We start from the raw sequence: 21416 nt of genomic DNA on the forward strand, positions 1-21416 counted from the left end.
GCCACTGTCAGCAGGGACCCTGGTTGGTGGAGCAGCTGTCATCTCAATCCCTGTCAGTCACCTCGCTAGAGCGAAAGCCTGTGCTTGGGACAATGTGGCACTGGCTCGTGTGTGCTCTGGCCGGGGAAGTGTCACCTGTCACATGTGCTTGCAGCTCATTGGCCAGAACTAGTCACGGGCCCTCCCCAGCCCCAGGGACAGGGCAATGCTACCATGTACCCCAAAGGCAGAATCCAGAGCTTTTTGGCCAACAGCACCAATGACTAGGTTGGTTTCTATCATCTTTTTTATTTCTTTAAAATATACAGAATTGAATAATAGAAAAAGTAGAATGGAATGCATTAGAGAATATCAGGAGGCATCAAAAATTAAATTATGGTTGAGGCTCAACCGATATTTGTACAAGGATAGAAATTCCTTCGGAGAATCATTGTCAGAATGAACTTGTCTCTTTCGCTTTCTCGCCAACAAAATGCTGGCTCGCTGGTCATCTCACTCAGTGTGTAATGGGTCACCCTTCTGGATGGAGAGGCTGGCGTGTGTCAGAGCAGGTGTGGTCTGCCCGGCTCCAGATCAAGCAGCAGAACTGGGACAGGGAACAAGTAAGAGACTGGATATTTCCTCTCTTCCACTTACCAGCTTAAACTTCTTAAACTATTCTTTCCTTCTTGCAATAATACTAACATGTAATATATACTGAGTTTAGTACTATTATGTTGCTACTTTATAGCCATGAAATCTGAACCCAAACAGATGAGGCGATCTGCCCAAGTAGCCACCCTGGGGCAGGACTTGGCTTCATGGGTAGCTCTGAGATTCAAGGCTTTAACTCTCATGCTTTTCCGCCACTCTGATGTATTGATCTGGTTCTAGAAAATATTTGAATTGTGTAATGACTAAGGCTTGAGGGAACATTCCACGACTGTCTGGTTCACATGGTCTTCACTCAGCAACACCTTCCTGGTGTATGGGCCCTTCTTACCATCCTAACCCCTGTTACTTTGAAACCCTGCAGAGAATCTAGCACCCCAAAGGGAACCTTAGTAACAAGTTGCTCCCTCACCTCACCTGCCCTAGATCTGAACTTAGAATCCACATCTGCCACATTCTACCGCTGGGCTGGATGATACTGGAGAGGGCTTCTGGAAGGACCGATGGAGAGAGGGGCTTTCCCGAGCAGTGCTAACCGCACATGGCTTTATAAACAGCCCGGCCATTACCAGCCATAAACAGGTCCATAAGTCTGACCCAGAGAGGGGCCCGCTTTCTGAAATAAACATCAGGCTTTCAGTCAGCCAAGTGAGTGTTCTCATAGGCACACGGGAGCTTCCAGAAACTGAGTTACTAAGTTTCCCTTTGGGGTGCTAGCCTGCTTGCCTCTAGGAAGTAAGGCTGCTCTGATTCTTTTTGTCTTTTGCAAATTTGGTTCACACTTATAATGTGCTCGCCAGGTGCGGGTCTCTGTGCCAAGGCATTTGCCATGATTACTTCCTTTTATCCTAATACCCACCGTCTGTGGTGGGGACTGTATCTTCTCCAACTCACAGACAGAGGAAACCGGGGCTTTAAGATACAAGTGATTTCCCCTAAGGTCTCACAGCTGGTAGGAGAGGACCAGACTCAGAGCTGGTACTGACTCCGGGCGATAGTCCCAGAGCTCTGCTTTCCCTCCTCCAGCAGGCTGAGGACTTCGCTTCGGGAGGGGCATCAAGTAAGTGCAGCCAGCCCCCTCTCACTTGGAGGATGAGCATGACATTTGATTCAGACTCTTTAGAGCCCGCTAGCTCATTTAATTCTCACTTCATCTTTCTGAAGTGTGCATTACTGCTGACCCCACTTGACAGATAGAAAAATCGGGCCTTGGAGAGATGAAACAAGTTACCCAAGATCAACCAAGCAGAGTGTAACGTAACGATGGCCAGGATTCACACCCAGGTCTCTCTGACTTCAAAGCCAAGCACCCTTGTTGCCTTGTCGTTGTTAATATTTGGAGCAGGACAATATTTTTGTTGTTGTGTGTGTATGGGGCGGGGAGGGGGTGGAGGCACTGTCCTTTGCACTGTAAGAAGTTTCACGTTACCCTTGACTTCTATCCTGCAGGTGCCAGTAGTACTCCTCCCCCACTTGTGGCAATGATTATCTCCAGACGTTGTTAAATGTTCCCTGGGGGCAAAATTGTTCTAGATGAGACTGGGCCAGACTGGGTCCAGGCTGATTGGGCCACCTCCGATGCTGGGGACTCAGGCAAGAAGCGCAAAAAAGGAAAGTTTCGTCATCTTCTTTGAAAAGGTTCAGGGCAAGTGCTCTGGACACTATGACCTTGAGATTGGCCTGTACTGAACAGCGAAGCACTGCCAGGCCCTGCAGCCTGCTGGAATGTTCCAGGGCGGCTGAAGTGTCTTTTTATCTGGGGATTAACCTGGTGTGCTCTCAGGGGAGGCCTCCAGTCATCTGTGCCTCTCTGCCTGGGGTTGAATGTCTGCAGGTGATTAAGGAAGCTTCCTGATGATTATCTCGGTATCTCTTGAGTGGAACTTTACTTTCACTCTAGGCTTCCATTCTAAATGGGACTAATGACCATTTGAGATGCAGATTCCACAGCAACAGCTCAGTGTCTTACAGGAAGGGCCCTTATAACCTGGTTCATTTGCTCCCCTCTCTACAAATGCCCCCCCACCCCCATCCTCTGCACAAGTTCAAGACCTGGGAATCGTGGCAGATGCCTTTCTACCACCATCTAATTTTAAGCCATCACCAGTTTCTAGCAATTTTGGATTCTAAATGATTTGGGTTCTTTAGTCCTGTCCATTGTCACCCTCTCCAGTCCAAGCCCCCAGAGGTTTTTTTTGCAATATCCTCTAGAGGCACCCACTCCAGTCCTGCCTGCCTGCCATTCTGTTTTCTACACTGTAGCTAGAGTAGCCTCTTACAAATATTCTTCTGAATTCACCCCACCCCTCCCCCTCCACATAATTTCCTACTCCTGCCCTAAACCATTCAGTGGCAATTCCTCTTTTTGTATCACTCTTTACTCCAGACATACTGGTTTCACCTGTGCTCCCTCTACCCCAGGGCCTTTGCATCTGCTGTCCTCAGTTTCACTATCCCTCTTGGCTTAGGTAACTCCACTTATCCTTAGGGGAATCCTTTCCTGATGGTTTCTCACCCTACCCAAATCTGAGTCCAGATCCTTTGTTACATGTTCTTACAGCAGACTTTCTCTTTCCTTCCTCACTTAGCTTGCATTCTTATTTGGAGGTTGCTTATTTATTTAAACTCTTGTTCCCCAGGAGATTGTAAACTCCACAATAGGAACAATATGTCTCTTTTAGCTCACCAGTAGGTCCCTAAAATCCAGTATATTGCCTGGCACATAGCAGGTGCTTTATTCATACTTGCTGAATGACTGAATGAGTTCATATAATCCCCCTCCTGAGTCCGTAAAAATCTCCCCTGAGGCCAGTTTTGACCTCCTTCAGCACACACACTCCTGGCATTATCAGATAAAGAAATGCTGAAAGACACTAAGGGCTCTGGAGCCTGACTGACTGGGTTCAAATCCCCCCTTTGCCACTTCCCAGCTGTGTGACAGTGGGCAAGTTCCTTGATATCGCTGTCGTTTCTTCTTCTGTAACATATTGGTGATAATAGTATTTGTCTCATGGGGTTGTTGTAGGATCAAATGATTTGGCTTCTAGAATATGCTTTTATAAGGGCCTGACACATAGTGAGAGCCCCACTGATCTTTGTTTTTGTTAGTATGATTAACAGAAAGAGTTGAGATTCTGGGATTAGATGAGTCTGGTTTTCTCTCATATTTGCACACCATTCCCTGTGTCAATTTGGGCAAGTCAAGTCACACCCCTGGACCTACTTCCCCATCTGTTAAATTGAGACCACAAGGCCATTGTGGGAGTGAGAGAGGAGACTGAAGCACTTAGCAGAGTGCCCAGTGCCTGGCAGTCCCCTTCCTGATGGGCTGAATCAGTCTCTGTTGCCTTTTAGATAAGAAATTCCCTGAATATTGTTTCACATCTGCCTGTTTAGGGCTGTTATCCCGAGTCCCTCTGGACCTGGTACATGGTGTTCAATAAATAGTTCTTTACTGAATGAATGAATCAGGGATGGCGGGGCCATGCTTTGCTCATCTTTGTGTCCAACCTGAGACTAGTCCAGCACCTAGCATGTAATTTCAATAAATGTTTGTTGACAGAGTAGATTTTCTAAATGGCTATTCATTTCCGCTCCTAGTCCTACTTGAGTTTCTGAATTAAACCCAGAAAGATACTTACTGACTTATCCTAAATCTTTCTAAGTTTTAGTGTTCTTATCTGTGAAATGAGGCTATTAATATCTTCCTCTTAAGATTGTTCTGAAAAGTAAATGAAGCAATATGTATTTAGCACAAAAAACTGTTTTCTCGGCATTTCCTTCCCCCAGCCTTGGTTTCCTCATCTGTGAAATGGGTATCTACTTATTCACTTCTTCATTCATTCATTCAACAAACTCATTGCCCGTGTACAGGGCTTGTAGTTAAGAGCCAGGGCAGTTAGAGACAAGCCATGGCCCCTGCCATCTGCTGCCGGTCAGCACACTAATAGTAAAATTCCAGCGAGAAGAGGTACGTATGTGTGAGTCCTAGTAAGGCCAGTAGGTAGAGATGGAGACCTCCAGGGTCTCAGCCAGCTCGCTAGGGAGACTGTAAAGCATGGAGTCACCACCTCAGTATAATCAGTTTGAAACGGAGTTGTCTCCTGTGACCTCAGATTGTTGCAGCCTGAGTCTGTCTGTCCTGCAGCAGACCCAGTTTCTGACTCAGCAGCATACCAGAGACTGGCTCAGCTGCTCCAGGCCAGCCTGGTCTCCTGCTCCCTCTGAGAGACCAACAAACAGAGTGGTGCAGGCAGGGTATAGGGTGTGTGGGGTGCTGGGTTGCTCCCAGTCCAGAGAAGACCCAGTAACCAGTGGGACTTCTCAGAGTTCTAAACAGTAATTCCCTATACTCTCAACAATATGGGGTGCCCCAACAGATGCTGGGGTCCTGCCTGCCTCTTCAAAGATGAGCCTGGCCCATCCCAATGGGGGAAACCAGTAAGGAGATGCTTGGGCATTGGGGTCAGGAAAGGCCCCTGCTAAATCTCTGGGTTCCTTGTATCTGACGTTCCCTGCTGGTTTCTGGGAACTGACTCCTGCCAATCACCTCACTAGAGTCTGAAACATCTGAATTAGAAGCTCGCATTTAAGCTGGGAGTGTACTTGTGGGGTTGGAAGGGACTATTTATCTCCAGCCGCCAAATCATTTGCACCTGTTACCCAGAGCCATCTTCTTTCCAACTGAAGGAATTTACCAAGGATATTTGAATATCAGGGGAGGGTCTGCTGACCAGAGGTGACCTGACCAGAGGAGAAGGATGCTTGAATCCCAAAGGCCCAGCCTGTCCTAGCAGGTCTCAGGGAGCAAGCAAGATTTACTAGGTGAGCGCCTGCCTGGGTTGTTTCTTCTGTCAGGAAAGGCCTCCCTGCAGTATTTTCTGTCTCGTCAACGCTGCATTTCATTTTAAATTGCAGCTGAAAGCAGATATTTTCCCTCTTGCCTATTACACCTCTTAATTTGTCTCTCCCTCTGCTGTTATTTGTCTCTATAAAGTGTTTTGCCTGAAAGACCCACACAGCACAACGTTGCTTTGCCCTGGGTTAGCTTTAACATTAAGAGGAGACACAGAGAGACTTGAGTCCAAGGAGGAGGATGCAAAGGCCCTGCGGTGAGATACACAGGCTTGGGAACATAGGCCACATAGTGTATCCATGTCTGTTGTGTGTCTGTGGGTCTGTGTGTGCACACATCAATAGCTGTACCTAATATGCAGATGTGCCTCTGCATGTTTTAGCCTAACCATCAGCGTCCATCCCTAAATTGTGTAGGTTTGTGGGCAAATACACACCCATATGCAACCTGAGTGCATCTGTGCCCTGCATAGGCGCACACGTGTGCACAGAAACACATATGGCATCCAGGCATGCTCCTCACATGAGGCACGTTGGCCTCCTGTGCGCAAGGCCAGGGTTCTCTGCTTCCTTGCCCTGGCACCGATGCTGTCAGCACCTCTGCCTGCCCCACCCAGGGGCCCTGGCCCGGCCTGAGGCTGTGGCGAAGGCAGGCAGAGCAGTGGCCCGCGGGGGGCCGGTGGGCACACTGAGCCCGGCCCAGCTGTGGCCCCAGCTCGCTGGCTGGGCTCCAGCCACCCCTTGCGCACAGCCCGCCGCCGCTGCAGCATCGCGGCTCCTGCTCGGGTGACCCCAGGGGAGCAGGGGCGCGGGCCCCCCACTCCCTGCCGATCCCGGACTGGCACGGAGGGGGAGAGAGGTCGCCGCACGACGGCCAGAGCGCTCCGGACTCGCCGGGTCCCCCGGCCCCTCGGAGGACCCTCCAGCCGGGCGGTGCGGGCGGGGGCGGGGGCGCGGGTCGCTCCCCGGCCGGAGGACGCTGGGCAGCAGCCAATGGGCGGCCGCGGCCCGCCGGGGCCCGCGGAGGCAGCCAATGACCTCGCGCCGCTCTCCGCGCCGCCCCCGCCCGCCCGCCCCGCGCCGCCGGACCCGGGGCGCCGCGGGCCGGGGGGGCGCGCGGCGGGGCCGGGGGGCGGGGCCCGGGGGCGTCTCTGCCCGCCCCGCCGAGGCCGGCGCCCCGAGCCCCGGGCCCGCCCATTGGCCGGGCGGCTGCGCGGCGGCGGCGCCGGACCGCGGGGCGCGCGGCGGGCGGGGCCAGGGGCGGGCGGCGGGGCGGGGCGGCGCGGGCTCCGGGCAGACCGAGCTGCGGCGGCTCCGGCGAGGCTGCGCGCGAGCGGGGCGCAGCGCGGCGGCGGCGCGGCTCGGCCTGCGGCGGGGCGGCCGGTCCGAGCGGCCGCGGGGGGACGCGCGCTGCGGGCGGGAGGCGCGGCCCGGGCCGCGCGCGCCGCGGAGCCGGCGGGGCCGGGAACAGGTGATCCCGCCGCGCCCGCGCCTCGGCCGGGGGGCGCCGCTGCGGCCGGCGCGGGCTCCGGAGCCGGGGCTCGGGCACCTCCGCGCCGGGGCCCGGGCGGCCGCTGCCCGCGGGCTGAGAAGTGCCGCGCCCGGCGCCCGCCCCGCCGCGGAGCAAAGTTGTGGACGTGTCCGGGGGCCCCGCGCGCCCCGAGCCGGGCCCCTGCCCGCCGCGCCCGCGGCCGAAACTTTGGGCCGAGGCCCGGGGCGCCCTCCGCGCCGACGGCGGGGCGCGCGGGCGGCATGTGACGGCCGCGGCCGGTCGTTGCGGGCCCGGGCCCCGCGCGGGGTCCTCGCCGCGAACTCCCTGAACTTCGGGGCGCAACTCCCAGGGACCCGCGCCCCCGGCGGCGCCCCGCGACGACCGCCGACCCGCGCCGGGACCCCGCGCGCTGCCGCCCGCCCCGGGCGCGGCCGCGATGCTCGCGAGGAAGGCGCCGGGCTTCGTGCCGGCCCCGCCGTGGGGGCTGCGGCTGCCGCAGAAGTTCCTCTTCCTCCTGTTCCTCTCGGGGCTCGCCACGCTGTGCTTCGGGGCGCTCTTCCTGCTGCCCAGCTCCTCGCGCCTGAAGCGCCTCTTCCTGGCGCCCCGCGCCCGGCCGCCCGGCCTGGAGGGGGTCCCCGAGGGCGCCGGCCGCCCCCCGGCCCGCGAGCGGGAGTCGCCGCCCGACCCCGCGCCCGCCGCGCCCGCCCCGGGCGGGGAGGACCCCGGCGGCCGGGCCGGCCCCCGCCGCAGAAAGGGGGCCCGCGGCGCACCCCCCCGACCCGGCCGCGGGAGGATGTCACGGCCGCGCGGGGCAGCAGCGCCGCGGCCCCGGGACCCCGGGACGGGGGCGCCCCGGGCAGCTTCGACTTCGGCGCCTTCCGGAGCCGCCTCCAGCACCCCGTCCTGGGAGCGGGGGCCGACGAGAGCGGACAGCCCCAGAGCCGGGTTCGAACCCAGCGGGAGAAAATCAAGGAGGTAAGGAGTCCTCATGCCCCCGGGAGAGGATGCTTCTGTGCGTCCGTCCGTCTGTCCATCCGTTTCCCCTGCCCCGGCCGCTCCTGGTCTCCCCCAGGCCCTCCAGGCGCTGCGAGGGCTTCGTGCTCCCAGACTTCGCGCCCTCAGCCGCCCCGCCTGCTTCCCACAGCTGGGTGCAGTTAATCATCCCCACACCTGACAGGTGGGAGCTGGACCACTGGCCCAGCTCCCCCCCCTCCCGCCCCCCCGTTCCCCGCTGTGGGCTGTCCAGGCCGGTCTCCAGCCCAGGGGGCTCCATTCTGTCTCTCTGTGGAGTTGCTGGGGAGAGTGAAGTTCAGGTTGTTCCTGGACACCCTGAGTCAAGGGCCACGTTCTTCCTCACCAGTGTATCCTCAGTCCTAACTTTCCCCAAGCCATTGTAGGATCTGCTACCTGAAAATCCAGGATTTGGGGGTGTATTTGGCATCCTGCAAATATTTTGTAATTTAGCCAGCACTACAAACCAGAGGATGTTGGTGCATTTTTGCTGTTTCTATTGAGCTTGGGAATAATTGTATATAATTGCATGTGATGCAGGAAGGATCAATAAGGCGGTGGTAATGTTACAGAAGCTCCGAGGTTATTGACTTAAAGAAGCGGGTCTTGGACTTGTTCCCTGTGGGGATTGTAGCGGAGCGGGGTTTAAAGGGATCACTTTGAGTCTGAGTCTTAGTTTAAGAAACCAAAACTAAGGCAGCCTTGCCAAGGCTTGAAGACTGTTGTCAGACCGCTGCTGCTAACTAAATAGCTCTGCCACCTTTAGAGCTGCCTGCCCCAGGTTTGTGCCCAGTAATGCAGAGGGGGCTGCAGTGACACCCCCAGACCACGAGGGGGCTGCTGGCAAGCAGTGGGCCAGGGTCTCCTCCCTAGAAATGAGAGGATGCTTTCTGCTCCTGCTGCTTGTCTGGACTTCTTGGTTTGCTGCAAAGGAGTCAGCAGGTCTGTCCTGATTTCCACAGGGGAGCAGCAGCAAGGATCAGGTCCTGCCCTGCCAAGACCTACTCAGAGCCTTGCAGAGTTTGGCTGCCCCCTCTCTTTGTCCAGATTGTCCTCCCTCCCAACACCTGCCTCTCCCCCACTTCTTATCTGCTGTTCTTCGGCCCTTCTGCACGAAGCCCCATTTGGAGATTGTCTTAATTAGAAATTGCAAGATGTTTTGTGAGGTCAAGATAGGAAACCATAAAAAGGGTCCATTTGTGTGTATGTGCGCGTGTGTGTGCTGCAAATGCACATGCTCTCAGTTTCCAAATTTTTGTGAAATCTCAAACGTTAATTGGACCTTGCAGTAGCTAAGAAGGAGCATAATTTCTTCACTTTTGGTTAAGGAACTGTGCTGTAGAATACTCACCCGGACCCCCTACAGCTCCCTTTCTCAAAGCTGCTTCTGAACACATTAGACTTTTCTACCTTCCAGGCCTCCTCGGAGGGCATTAACCCCCCCGCCAGTGAAATTACATGTAAACTGCATGTGTGCATTTTTCATGGGGTTCCAGAGCTGCTATTAGATTTTCAAAAGGATCCCGAAAAGATCAAGAATTAAATACTCTTCAGAAGAGGGGCTCCCTGCGTACACAGCTAGACCTGGCCCATTTCTGAAAGCCTGGGCTTGGGGTGGGAAGTGTGGGCTGGCTAGCAGGGAACCCGGCTCTGTCCCTTTAGACAAAGACAACTTCCTTGCCAGCAGAGGTCGTGGTGGTGACTTGCAGCCGCCACCACGGGAGTGGTGGGGGGTGCGCAGACTCTGCTTTGCGGGTAGGTGTAAATAACATGATGGGTGCAGGTCTCTGTCGGTTGTGGTAACTGGAGGCCTGCTTGCATGCACCTGTGGTTGATATTCTTACTATCTTGAAGGCCTTAAGCTTCCCCAAAGGGAGGGAGCTGCATTATAGGCATTATTCTATTTTGAAACCTATTGTCCCTTTAGGTTTCTTAAGTGTGATCCCTGTATACCCACTTCCCCCCAGAAAAACATGAAAAAATGTGGGGCAGAGTTTTTGGTGTAGCTGTTAACACCTACCCCCTGGTGTCACACCTAATAAGGAATGCATGTGACTTCTGTCTCTGTTGCCTTCTCATTTATATTTCTGTCTGTGCCGTGTCCAGGGTAGCTCATTTTAGAAAAGCACCTGTTTCCATAAAAGGGATGGTTGTTTTCCTCTCTGGCTTGTTTATTTCCAGACGTGGATTGATTAGACCCCAGGAGCAGAGGGCAATGAACATCAAATAGACAGGACTCTGTTCTTATGAGATGAGATTTTAAAAAAAAAAAAAAAACCTACAACATGGATTTTTTTTTTTTAAAGATTTATTTATTTCTTTATACAAGCACTGGGTACAGTCAGAAGCGCGGGAGGGTGAGAGAATTCACCAGAGCCAGAGCGGGGAGCAGAGCAGGCAGAAGGACCGAAGTACACTGCTGAGGGGAGCAGCGGGCGGCAGGAGAGGTCTGCGCGCCATGTGGGACCCTCCTCCGGTGGCCGGGGAGCAGCCGGGGATCGAACCGGCACTGCAGAGGCTGCGGGCAGCTTCACAACCCAGTGCTCAACCGCTGCGCCACTGGAGAGACCCTGAGATGAGATTTTTAAAGTGAAAGTAAATAACAAGAGAGAGTCAGAGGCGGTGATGAATGAGAGTGAATGAAGCCTGGACACAAGGGCACTAGATCCGGGAGGTGTATTTATAAACATTCGAGCCTGAGGGATGGGCGTGGGTCCGAGATCTCTGCTAAGATGGGTTGACACTGGATGTTCTGGGTGCCCATATATCAGGAAACAGTTGACCCTAGAATCAACAATTCTTGCTTCACATCTTTGGTACCTTGGCGGAGGCAGCGAGGTGGAAAGGGGGAGACCGAGAAAACATGGATTGGAATCTCAGCTCCACTGTCAACTGCATGACTTTGGGCGAAGCACCTCCTCTCCTTCCTGGGCCTTATTTTGCCTTCACAGAACAGGCTGAGGCAGGAGAGCCGGCTGGCACATGCACTCTTGCCTCCAGGCCTGGCTCCTGAGTGGGCGCCCAGGCTGCTCGGGGGCTCCTTTGCAGCAGGGCTTTTCCCAGCTCACTTTTCAACATGCCATGAAGTTGGGAACAGTGGGGTGTCGTTGACGGTGGTGGCATTCACTGCTATATGCCCAGCACCTAACCAAGAGTCGATACTCGTTCATTTCATCAATTAAATTAATTATTCCTGCCACCATACGGAACTTTAGAGATGGAATTGAGCAGTGAAAGAACCTCAGCTTGGGACTGTGGAGAGTAAAGGGATTGATGAGAATGTAAAATGCCTGTTTAACCGCCTTCCCTTTCAGATCTGATGATAATATGGGAAATTCTTGGCATAATTATTATGGGGCCTTGACATAGTTAGGTTTCTTATGGATTTAAGGTTAATAGACTTTTCTCACGCATGGCAAGAGCTGAGAGTGAATGTATGGCTTGTCAGGGTCACATCCCAATAAAAAGATTCAAGCTCTCCTGGATCCCAGTAGTGATGGTTGGTTGCTGATTTGGGGAACCTCAGCTTTCCCTTCCAGTGAGGAGCCTTTTGTCGAAAGGGACTGGGCAGTCTGGGCGGGGCAGTGAAGTCACTGTGCTGCAGTAGGCTTGAAGAAGCGGGGTTGAATTCACCCTTAACCCTCTCCCCTCCCCCCCATAACTGTTGTTATGTGGCTTTCCCACTGAGACCCCAACCAGGGTTCCAGTCCTAGCCACACCATTAACTCTGACCTCAGGGGGAAATTTCTGTTTATTAGTGGGTCTCAGTTGTCATGGTAAAATGATGAGACTGGCATTTTGGGGACTCTTCCTGCTGTCCCACCTGTTTGTCTTGTTTCTGGATCTGCCTGAGCTCCTAGAAAGGCTGGAGAGCAGATACCTGAACACGTGGCTAGAGAAGAGATCTAAACTGACAAGGTTGCTGGTGGCCAAGGCTGGGTCTTCTTCCCGAGGGTACCTGGACTTTAAGCGTCTAGAATGGGGGCCACAGTGAGGTTTGGGGGCTTAACTACCCCATGACCCAAGAGGTCTTTTAGGAGTTGCAGTAAATTTCCAATTGCAAGTCCAGCTTGAAGGGAGTGGGGAGGCGGCACCCATGAGTAAGATGTTCATGCCTGGATAGCATGAGGCATCTGGAGGAAGTCCGAGAGCCCTGAGTGCCTGTGACTTGGCAGGAAGAGCCCAGCTCTAACCCTCCATGCCTGGCACACTAAGTCTCTAGGATATCGCTGGTTCGAATATGTAACTATGTCTGAATAAGTCATCTTAGCAAATGATCTTTTGCTCCCCATTAACGGGCTGGTTCGTTAGTCATGTGTGGTTTCTCTGTATATCTGATTTATCTTCGCTAGAGCCAGGGACAGGTAGGAAAATTAAAAGGCTTTCTGTGCTTTGTAGCATGTGAATCTGAGCCGGTGAGATGTTTGGGATAATTAATATTAGGAGCACCTCACATTTAAATAGCTTTCCCTTGAAGCGCTCTGTTTAAGTTGCAAATCCATTGAAGATTGTTTCCTACCCCCCCCACACCACCCCCCGCCCCCCATTCTTCACTTTCACACCTGCCCTGGTCTGTTACACACTTAATAAAGACAGGAAGGCTGGCCTGCAATAGCCGCAGGTCTCCTGGCAGACTTGACGTCCTAAGCCCAGCCACACACCTCGTCCTAAGAACTGAGGAGTGCAAAGGGAATAAAGCTCAGGATGTGCCCCACCAGGCGTAGGGCCTGAGCTGGGTGAATCTCTGCCTTCACTTTGCCGTGCTGCCGCTTTTGGGTGGATTAGGTGCTGGCATTCCAGGAACACTTGCTTTTCAAGCCTCACCTCCTTAACTCTGCCCTTAGTGTCAGGTCTAGAAACAAATAGTACAATGACTTTTAAAAGTCAGCTGTTTATTTCACAGCATAGTTAGCAGGGGGGTAAGGATATAGATTCCCCTGTGTTTTTCAGAGTGACTGATTTACATCCGAACTCAAGAAATGCCTTTTCTCTAGCTTTCCCAGAAGACTGATCCATTACTCCACCAAAAATAAATATCGTGATATATATCAGGCATGCTTTGCTCAGAGGGACTTACATCTTTTCTCTTATTGAAAAAAATAAATCAGGCTCGCAGATTGGAAAGCCTGCACAAGGGAGCTGTTTTGGAACCTGGGTGGACACCTGGTCCCTTGGGAATGGCCTCTGGCCGGGAGGCACCTTCCTCCACATCCACATCCTGAGCTGAGTCTGCCTGGTGGGACCAAGGAAATTCTCTCCCTGCTTTCATCAGCCAGGTTGGGGAAGCCCTGGAGAGAGGGTAGGATTCATGAGAATTTCCTCGTGGGTCTTTATGACATGACTTTAAAAGAGGGGTCATTCACCCAAGCAAAGGAACTATGAATCTCAGACTCCATGGAAAAAATAGGGTTACTGAAGGGGTGGGGGAGGGGAGAAGGTGGGAGGGCAGGGTCAAGGGCATCAGCCTGGTGGTGGGAAGGGGGCTGGACCTTTGGTGGTGGGTGAGGTGAAGCTTATACGCACACAGGGGAAGGTGCACCCCCACCCCCGACTTACATAGTTTTGTCAGTCAGTGAAACTTTATAAAGAAAGAAAAGAAAAAGAACAGAGGGGTCATGCGTGGAGCAGGATGAGATCTTGAACCAAGGTTTTTGTTATTCCACCCCTGGGCACCCGCAGTCTGCAAGGAGCAGGCGCATCCAACAATAGGCCCTGACTGGAGATCTTTACCACCTCAGGGCCGAACCTCATGCACAAGTAGTAGTTGCCCAGTTGGGGGGAAAGGACAACATTTCTTAGCTCTTGTTCTCATCACAGATAATGGTAAGACACCAAACTGGACACTCCTCAAAGAATCCTGAGGACTCAAAGACTTCAGTGCCCTTCTCCTTGCTCCTTCACCATCTCCCCTCCCACCCCGTGCTGGGGCCTGGCTAGCCGCTGGGGAAGCAGCGTTGTGGCACTCCTAAATGCAGAATAAACTTGCACTTGATTTTTCTAATATTTCATTAAGAATTTTGCATCTCTATGAAGCTATAGTTTTGAGGGAGGCTGGTCCATAGTTTTCTTACAAGGCCTCTGTTTATTTGTTTGGTACAGCATTGTGCGGGCCTCGTGAAATAACTAAATAGCTCCCTAATTTCTGAAAAAGTTCATGGAATGCTAATATTCTCTCTTTCTCTAGTGTTTGATAGAATTCATCACTAAAACCATCTAGGCTGAGAGGGTGTATGTGTGTTTTTATTCGATTGCTTTCACTGTATGAAGTTATTCAGTTAATTCTGTTGCTTTAACAGATAAAGAGCTGTTCATAATTTCTATTTCTTGTGTAAGTGTTGTCAGTTTTGCTTGCAGTGAATTTGTCTTTCATCTAAGGCGTGGTATTCTTTCCCATTTTCCTTTAAATGTTCGTAGATCTGCGGTGGTGTGCCGTCTTTCACTCCTAATATTGGTGGCTGGTTTCGCTGTTTCATTTTTAAAAATTATTTGGTTGGTAGTTTATCAATTTATTTCTCTTTTCTAAGAATCAACTTTTGATCTTTTTGTTATTCACATTAAAAATTTTATCGATGTTCATTTCTCATTATTTCTTTTCTTCCACTTGTTTTGGCCTTAGTTCTCTTTTTTGTCCTGCCTTTACTCTAGTTCAACGATCGGCCTCTGTTCTCGTATCTTCTAACCTTCATTCTGTGGTTGTCATGTATCTTGCTTCTACATATGTTATGAACCTCTTAAACTGTTGATATTATTTTTGCTTTAAACAGTCAATATTCTCAGAGAAATTAATAAGCCAGAATCTTTTTACTTACCCACATGTGTGTTGGTATAGTTTTCATTCCTTCTTACCTGTCTGAATTTCTGTCTGGTATCATTTTTACTTCAGCCTGAGAAACAAACTCCTTTTAACATTTCTTGTCATGCTGGTCTGCTGGTGAAAAATTCTTAGAGTTTGTTTATCTGAGAATGTCTCTATTTTGCCTTCATTTGAAAAGGATATTATTGTAGGATATAGAATGTTAAGTTCACTTATTTTCTTTCCTTCCAGGAAACCCCTTTTTCTTTTAGATACCACTTACATATGAGGTTGATTGCTTAATATTTTCCATGAGGCTGAATGAATGAGCCTCTATTCATTTTATTTTTTTTCCTTTTCTAAAGATTTATTTATGCATACAAGAACTAGGGTACAGGCCAGAGGTGTGGGGGGTGAGAGGATTCACCAGAGACAGAGTGGGGAACAGAACAGGCAGATGGACCGAAATACACTGCTGAGGGGAGCAGCAGGCGAGTCAGGAAAGGTCTGCTGCGCTGTGTGGCTTGCTCGCTGGCTGGGATTCGGACTCATGCTGCAGTGGCTGCGGATAGCTTCGTAGGTTGCGTCTTTACCCCTTGCACCACCAGGGAGGCCCGCATCTATTCATTTTCTTTTCAGTTTCTCTTTCCCTCTGTGCCTTGGTGTGGATAATTTATATTAACCTATTTTCAAGTTCACTGACCTTTTCTTCGGTGGTGTCCAATATGTCAGTAAGCTTACCCAGTGAATTTTTTTTTATAAGATTTATTTATTTATTTATACAAGCACTGGGTACAGTCAGAAGCGCAGGAGGGTGAGAGAATTCACCAGAGCCAGAGCAGGGAGCAGAACAGGCAGACTGATGAAATACACTGCTAAGGGGAGCAGCAGGCAAGACAAGAGAGGTCTGTCGCACCATGTGGGACCCTCGCTGGCAGCTAGGGATCGAACCGGTGCTGCAGAGGCTACAGGCAGCTTCTCAGCCCAGCGCTCAACTGATGCGCCACCAGGAGAGGCCCCTAGTGAATTTTTAATTTCATATGTTCTTTTACTTCTAGAATTTCCATTTGGATGGTTTCCCTTTTTGTTTCTCTGTTATTTTTGATCCTATCACTCATTGTTTTCATATTTCCATTAAGCCCTAAGGCATATTTATAATAACTTTTTAAAAAGTCTTTGCTGTTTCCAACACCTTTGTTATCATTGGGTCTGTTCCTACTGGCTGTTTTATCTCCTGATTGGGTCATATTTTCCTACGTCTTCATGTGTCTACTTGTTTATCTAATTCTATGCTGCTTTTGAATGAGATTCTAGAGGCCTTTGTTTTTAAACAACCCTGCCCCTTTTGGTTAAGCTGTCAGCTGTCATTTGTTACAGCTCTCAGGACATTATTCTGTCCTCTGGCCACATTATTCTCTACTCTTCCTATTTTCTAACCTGTAGATGGTTGGTAACCATGCAGTCTAGCCTGTTAGCATTATATGTAAGTTACAAAGAAGCAGACTTTGAGTAGGTCGCTAATGACTTGATGTACGTATTTTTGTGTAGTTTACATATTTGAAGATGAGGAATCTTCATGCATCTATATATTTCATGCATCTAATACCAATTACCAAAACACAGAGGTGTGTTTTGGTAATTGGTATTAGATGCATGAAATATATCTCAATTCTTAGAAGAGCCCCTAATTTCTAGTTGATGTCAAATTATTTGTGCAGTTTTGCTCACCTGTTTTTAAGGGTTAGAAGAAATAATTGTTGGTATTTGTGGTGTTCCAGATAGTGTAACTTTTCTCTCAGATTTTTTAACCTGTTAAATATTTACCCTGGGCTCCTTACCTTAAGTCTGATGACTTTTGAAAATTTGTTTCATAAATCCCCACATTAAAAAAAAAACTGTTCGTGTAAGCCAGATTTCTGAAGAACTGATGAGAAGGAAGCTAAATATATGGCTGAAGGACTTCCAAGGTGCAGTCTATGATATCTGATCTCTCTCCTTCTGAAAAATTCAATATGAAGTAAATGGAGTCTCTTATTGCTGAAGCTACCTCTAATTTCACTAGTCTCATTTGGGTGAGAGGAGGTATTGAATAAGTTATAAATCTCCTTTTAAGATCCCTCTCCCCGATTTTCACTCCTGAAATGAGCTTTTCAGAGGTTAATCCTAAACTTTGCCAAGTAAATGTTGATCTCCTGGGAAGACATTTTGGCACCTTTTTTTGTTTTTCTGTATGTGTTTTCTTGACCTAAATCAGCAAATCTTCCTCCTTTCCAGTTCTCCCAGAAGCTATTCTCAATGTCTGTCACATGCCTTACAGAACTCTGGAGTAGTCTTGGTTTCTAATTAATAAGAATCAATGGGAAAAGAAGACTTTAGTCTTGTTTTCAGAACTGAACCTTTTAGAGAACAGCCAGTAAAATACAATCCATTTTGCTACTTCATAGTATAAGGAAATGCTTTATAGGAAGAAAGTTCATGTTTTGACAGAGAGATAGTAGCTCAGTTGAGAGACTTTTCTGGGTGTTTCAGAGACAAGCCTTCTTGGGGATGTAGCCATGTAAGGGGTAGAATCTCCACACTGATGGTCTCTCAGACTCCACACTGATGTTCTCTCAGAGGTTGTGGAACAACTTCCTTATAATCATGCCAGGAGATCTTTGATTATTGATCTTTGAGTAACTAAAAATGGTACCTGAGTGGCATCAGTCCAGATGGGGCTAAGGGAGACAAACACCACCAGACATTTCCTGCGATTAGGCACTGGATTAGATTAAAGCAAAATATGGATCTCTCTGCTTTGAGTAAAGTGCTCTTAAACTTGGCATCAGTGGAAACACAGTTCCAGTTTGTCAGCTTCAGAATGTGATGTCTTCTTCCATGTTAGGAAGGAGTTTCTGCCTCTGGCCTCTGTGCTGGGAGAATCCCAGGGGTCTGCTTTGGAGGGACTGGAGACTGGTCTAGACTGATATCCACCCCCTCATGAACAAATCAGATCAGATCAAAAATCCCTTGTGGTATTCTTTTTTTTTTTTTTTTTTTTTTTTTTTAAGATTTTTATGCATACAAGAGCTGGGGTGTAGGCCAGAGGTGGTGGGGGGGTGGGGGGCGGGAGGATTCACCAGAGACAGAGTGGGGAACAGAACAGGCAGATCTACTGAAATACACTGCTGAGGGGAGCAGCGGGCGAGACAGGAGAGGTCTGCTGCGCCATGTGGGTTGCTCCCTGGCCAGCCGGGGATGGAACTCGTGCTGCAGAGGCTGCGGAAAGCTTCATAGCACTGTGCTTAACCCCTTGTGCCACCAGGGAGGCCCTGTGTTGTGGTATTCTTGTAGAGCTCTGGCCTCCCAGTAAGACTTTAGCTGAGTCCCACGACAACCCTGGTGGCACATGGGGAAAGGACTGTCACTTTGCTTGGTAGTTGAGAAAAGGCAGTGACCAGCTCCAGGCCCCACGAGTTTCAGTTGCGATGCGCTGACTTATACCTCCTCCCCTGACTCAAGCTGATATTCTTTTTTTGACGTCATCTAAGGGCTCATGGATGATGATTTAGAGGAAGATACTTCACTTTGGGATGGAATAAAATAAAATTGATAGTCTTGGTGGAAACACATTCAGAAGAGCTGGCCTCCCAAATCTTGAGCTAGGATTCTAACCTTTATTGAAGTCTGGAATCACCCAAGGGGTTTGCATAAATACCAACGCCAGAGTTCTTGTCCCAGAATTTGGATTTAATTGATCTGGGGTGCACCCTGAGTGTTGGAATTTCTTACGACTTCTGGGTGGTTCACGTTTTAGAATTAACCATTGGTAGTTTTATCTTCACCTGTGCTGTCTCCTTCTGGCTATATTTCCCTTTCAGCAACTTATGGAAGAGATTGGCAATTTTCTCTCTCTTTTAAGACCTAGTCTACAATAGGATAAGAAGAAAAAAAAAAAGCTAGGGAATAAACTTAATTAAAATTGGATTTTCTAGAATTAAGAGCATATACTGTTAATATGATCAAGAGAAAACATGGGTTTTAAAAACTTTCAGGAAAAAATACTGAATATATCACTAATCTGTTGAGCCTCTGTTATAGCCTGGAGGCTCTGTGATGAACCTCTGGCTTCAAGGAGTTTTCTAGTGTCTGACTCACTTCCCACCATCCAGATACACGGAGGGAGGGCAGCGCTGGTTCGCTGCATAAATATTTGCCTGTCCCACCTAAATCTTTTTTTAGGGAAGCAGGCAGGACATAAACATCTGAAATGAAAATATTTGCCTGCCCGGAAGGAGATTTCCCAAAGGCTCTTGCCCTCCCTCTGTGGCTGTGTCTGCTGCTTTCCAGTTCACGGGGCAGGCTTTCCACGTGGCTGTTTGGGGATCAAGTAGCAGATGCTCAGGAAGAGGAAAATATGGAAGGAAGTGAAAGAGCTGGACGCAGGCAGAGGGTCTGTGATTTCCTATCATCTCCCTCTTGCTGGGTGCTGGATGTGATTTAGCCTGGGAATTGCTGTCCCGGGTGGATCAGATGAGGCCTCACCAGGCCACCTCAGTGGAAGCTGTAGGAGGTGAGACTATGCAATAGATTGGTGGGCGTGTCCTCCCCATGGCTCAGTGACAATCCTCCAGAAAGCCCCGTTTCCAGGCAAGAGACCTTTGAATTTTCAACCTTTCTTTAGTCTGTCCCAAATATTTCTAACAAATTCTCTGGCTGATGTGGCATATAAAACCAGTCCTTTTTATCCAAATTTTTTCATTCCAGCTTCAAGGAGTGGACATTTCGCGTAGACGCGTTTATCGGAGAGTCAGACTTCAGAGAAGAAATTCCCTTCTGTTGTTAAATCTTACATTAAACCATGCTTACTCAGAGGCCTCTGGCTGCAAGAAGCAGGGATGAGGCTGGAGCTTGGCAGATGGCTGTGACTGCGGCTTCCTGGAGGCCTGTGTGGGGAGACAATTGTTTGTATATTGGTTTTCGTTTATGTATTGGTCTTATTTTCATCTTCCTGAGGTACCCAGATGCTGTGGTGATAGATTGGTCGGAAACGACTCACTTGCCAGGGTTCCGTGGGGGACGCAGGTTTCCTTCTCGTGTGCAGTAGAGTCTAAAATGGTTAATTAGATGCGGAGGCATTTCTTTATGGCCCATGGCTGCCTCCTCTCTCAGCTGGATGCTGTCCCTTGGGTCAGAGAGAGTCTGGGGCTTTTTGGCCCGACCTTCTCTCCCCTGGGTTTGTCTTGATGCAATCCTCAGGCCCACCCCCTTTCAGCCACCACTTCCTCCCCACCCCCCATTGTTTTCTTCTAGACACTGCCTTCAAGTGACTGCCAGAATCTGCAGGTCTGATTCGTGTTGGAAATGTGGTTGTCAAACAGGTCCAAACCAGACTTTTTTAAATAATGTAGTTGAACTGATATATGCAGTGAGGGGAATTTTAACTACCTGCCCCTTATCTGTTTTGTTTCAGTTCAACTTTTTCCGCAACTTACCTTGCGTTTGCCTGCCAGGCCGCACCTTAGCTGCCGAGGGTGTACCAACAAGGCTTCTGCCCTGGGTGAACACCTAGTCATGGTGCAGTTGACATGCGCACCAGTGCAGCACACAGAGGTGCCCAAGTAGAGGGGTGAATGGAGGGCTGGAAGTCACGTCAACATGATGTGCGCTTGGGGGAAGTGTTGGCATTTCTGGCAAATGTGGAGAATACCAGGCAGCTTGCCAATAGCAAGACGCTCCAAGCTCTGGATCTGGAAGTATGGGAGGGGAAGCTTGGATGGCCAAGGTTTCTACCTGGAAGAGAGGAGGTCATGAGTGAGTGTGGAGAGGGAGAAATCCTGGAAGGGGGATGGAGCTGAACTTTGGACATGAGAGAAATATGTGCTTAGGAGATGTCGGTGGTTAGAGATGCAGGTTTGGGACAGGCTAGGATGATGGATGGAAGAGGCAGGTTTAGAAGCCATAGGATGACCGGCCAGGGGTGGAAGTCTTGAGTGCAAAACCATTCAGGGAACACCTGGGCTGAAAGGCACAGGCCTGGAGCCTTCAGGAGCACCAGTGGGTTTTTGTTGTTGTTGTTGTTGTTGTTTGTTTGTTTGTTTGTTTGTTTGCTTGCTTGCTTTAAGATTTATTTATTTTTATACAAGAGCTGGGGTAGAGTCCAGAGGGGGGTTAAGAGAATTCACCAGAGACAGAGTGGAGAGCAGAACAGGCAGATGGACCGAAGACACTGCTGAGGGAGCAGCAGGCAAGGCAGGAGAGGTCTGCTGCGCCATGTGGGGATGTCCCTGGCTGACCAGGAATCCAACCTGTGCTGCAGAGGCTGCGGACAGCTTCACAGTGCTGTGCTCAACCCTCAACACCAGTGTTTTAAAGAACCAGAGATTTGGGGAGAAGATAGAATCCAGCGGCTGAGGGACCAAGAGGGCATGTCCAGCCTCCTCCTTCCTCTAACCCATTGCTTCTGCTGCCCTGGGTTGCCCTCTGAGCCCTGAGTATCTCGGCCTCACACGGGTTTGCAGCCAAGTGCCCCTTCTTGCTCCCTAGAGCTGTAGCTAAGCTCTCCTCCCCTGCTGGTGTCAGGGATTTGTCTGCTTCTCCCCTTTGATTTGGGGTGGCATGTCTGCTGAGGAGAGC

At 50.2% G+C, this 21416-nt stretch overlaps 1 protein-coding gene across 1 annotated transcript in view; it reads left to right on the forward strand.

Moving 5' to 3' along the window:
• The first annotated feature begins 7433 nt into the window (after nucleotides 1-7433).
• The window catches only part of MAN1C1 (mannosidase alpha class 1C member 1), a 120913-nt gene continuing 106930 nt past the window's right edge, over nucleotides 7434-21416 (forward strand). Inside the window, 2 exon segments of the mRNA XM_037500405.2 lie at nucleotides 7434-7755; nucleotides 7758-7972. Coding sequence (XP_037356302.1) covers nucleotides 7434-7755; nucleotides 7758-7972 — 537 coding nt within the window.

The sequence above is a fragment of the Talpa occidentalis genome, unplaced genomic scaffold (genome assembly GCF_014898055.3).
Source record: "Talpa occidentalis isolate TD23 unplaced genomic scaffold, MPIMG_talOcc4v2.1 talOcc4.9, whole genome shotgun sequence".
In the NCBI taxonomy this organism is placed as follows: Eukaryota; Metazoa; Chordata; class Mammalia; order Eulipotyphla; family Talpidae; genus Talpa; species Talpa occidentalis.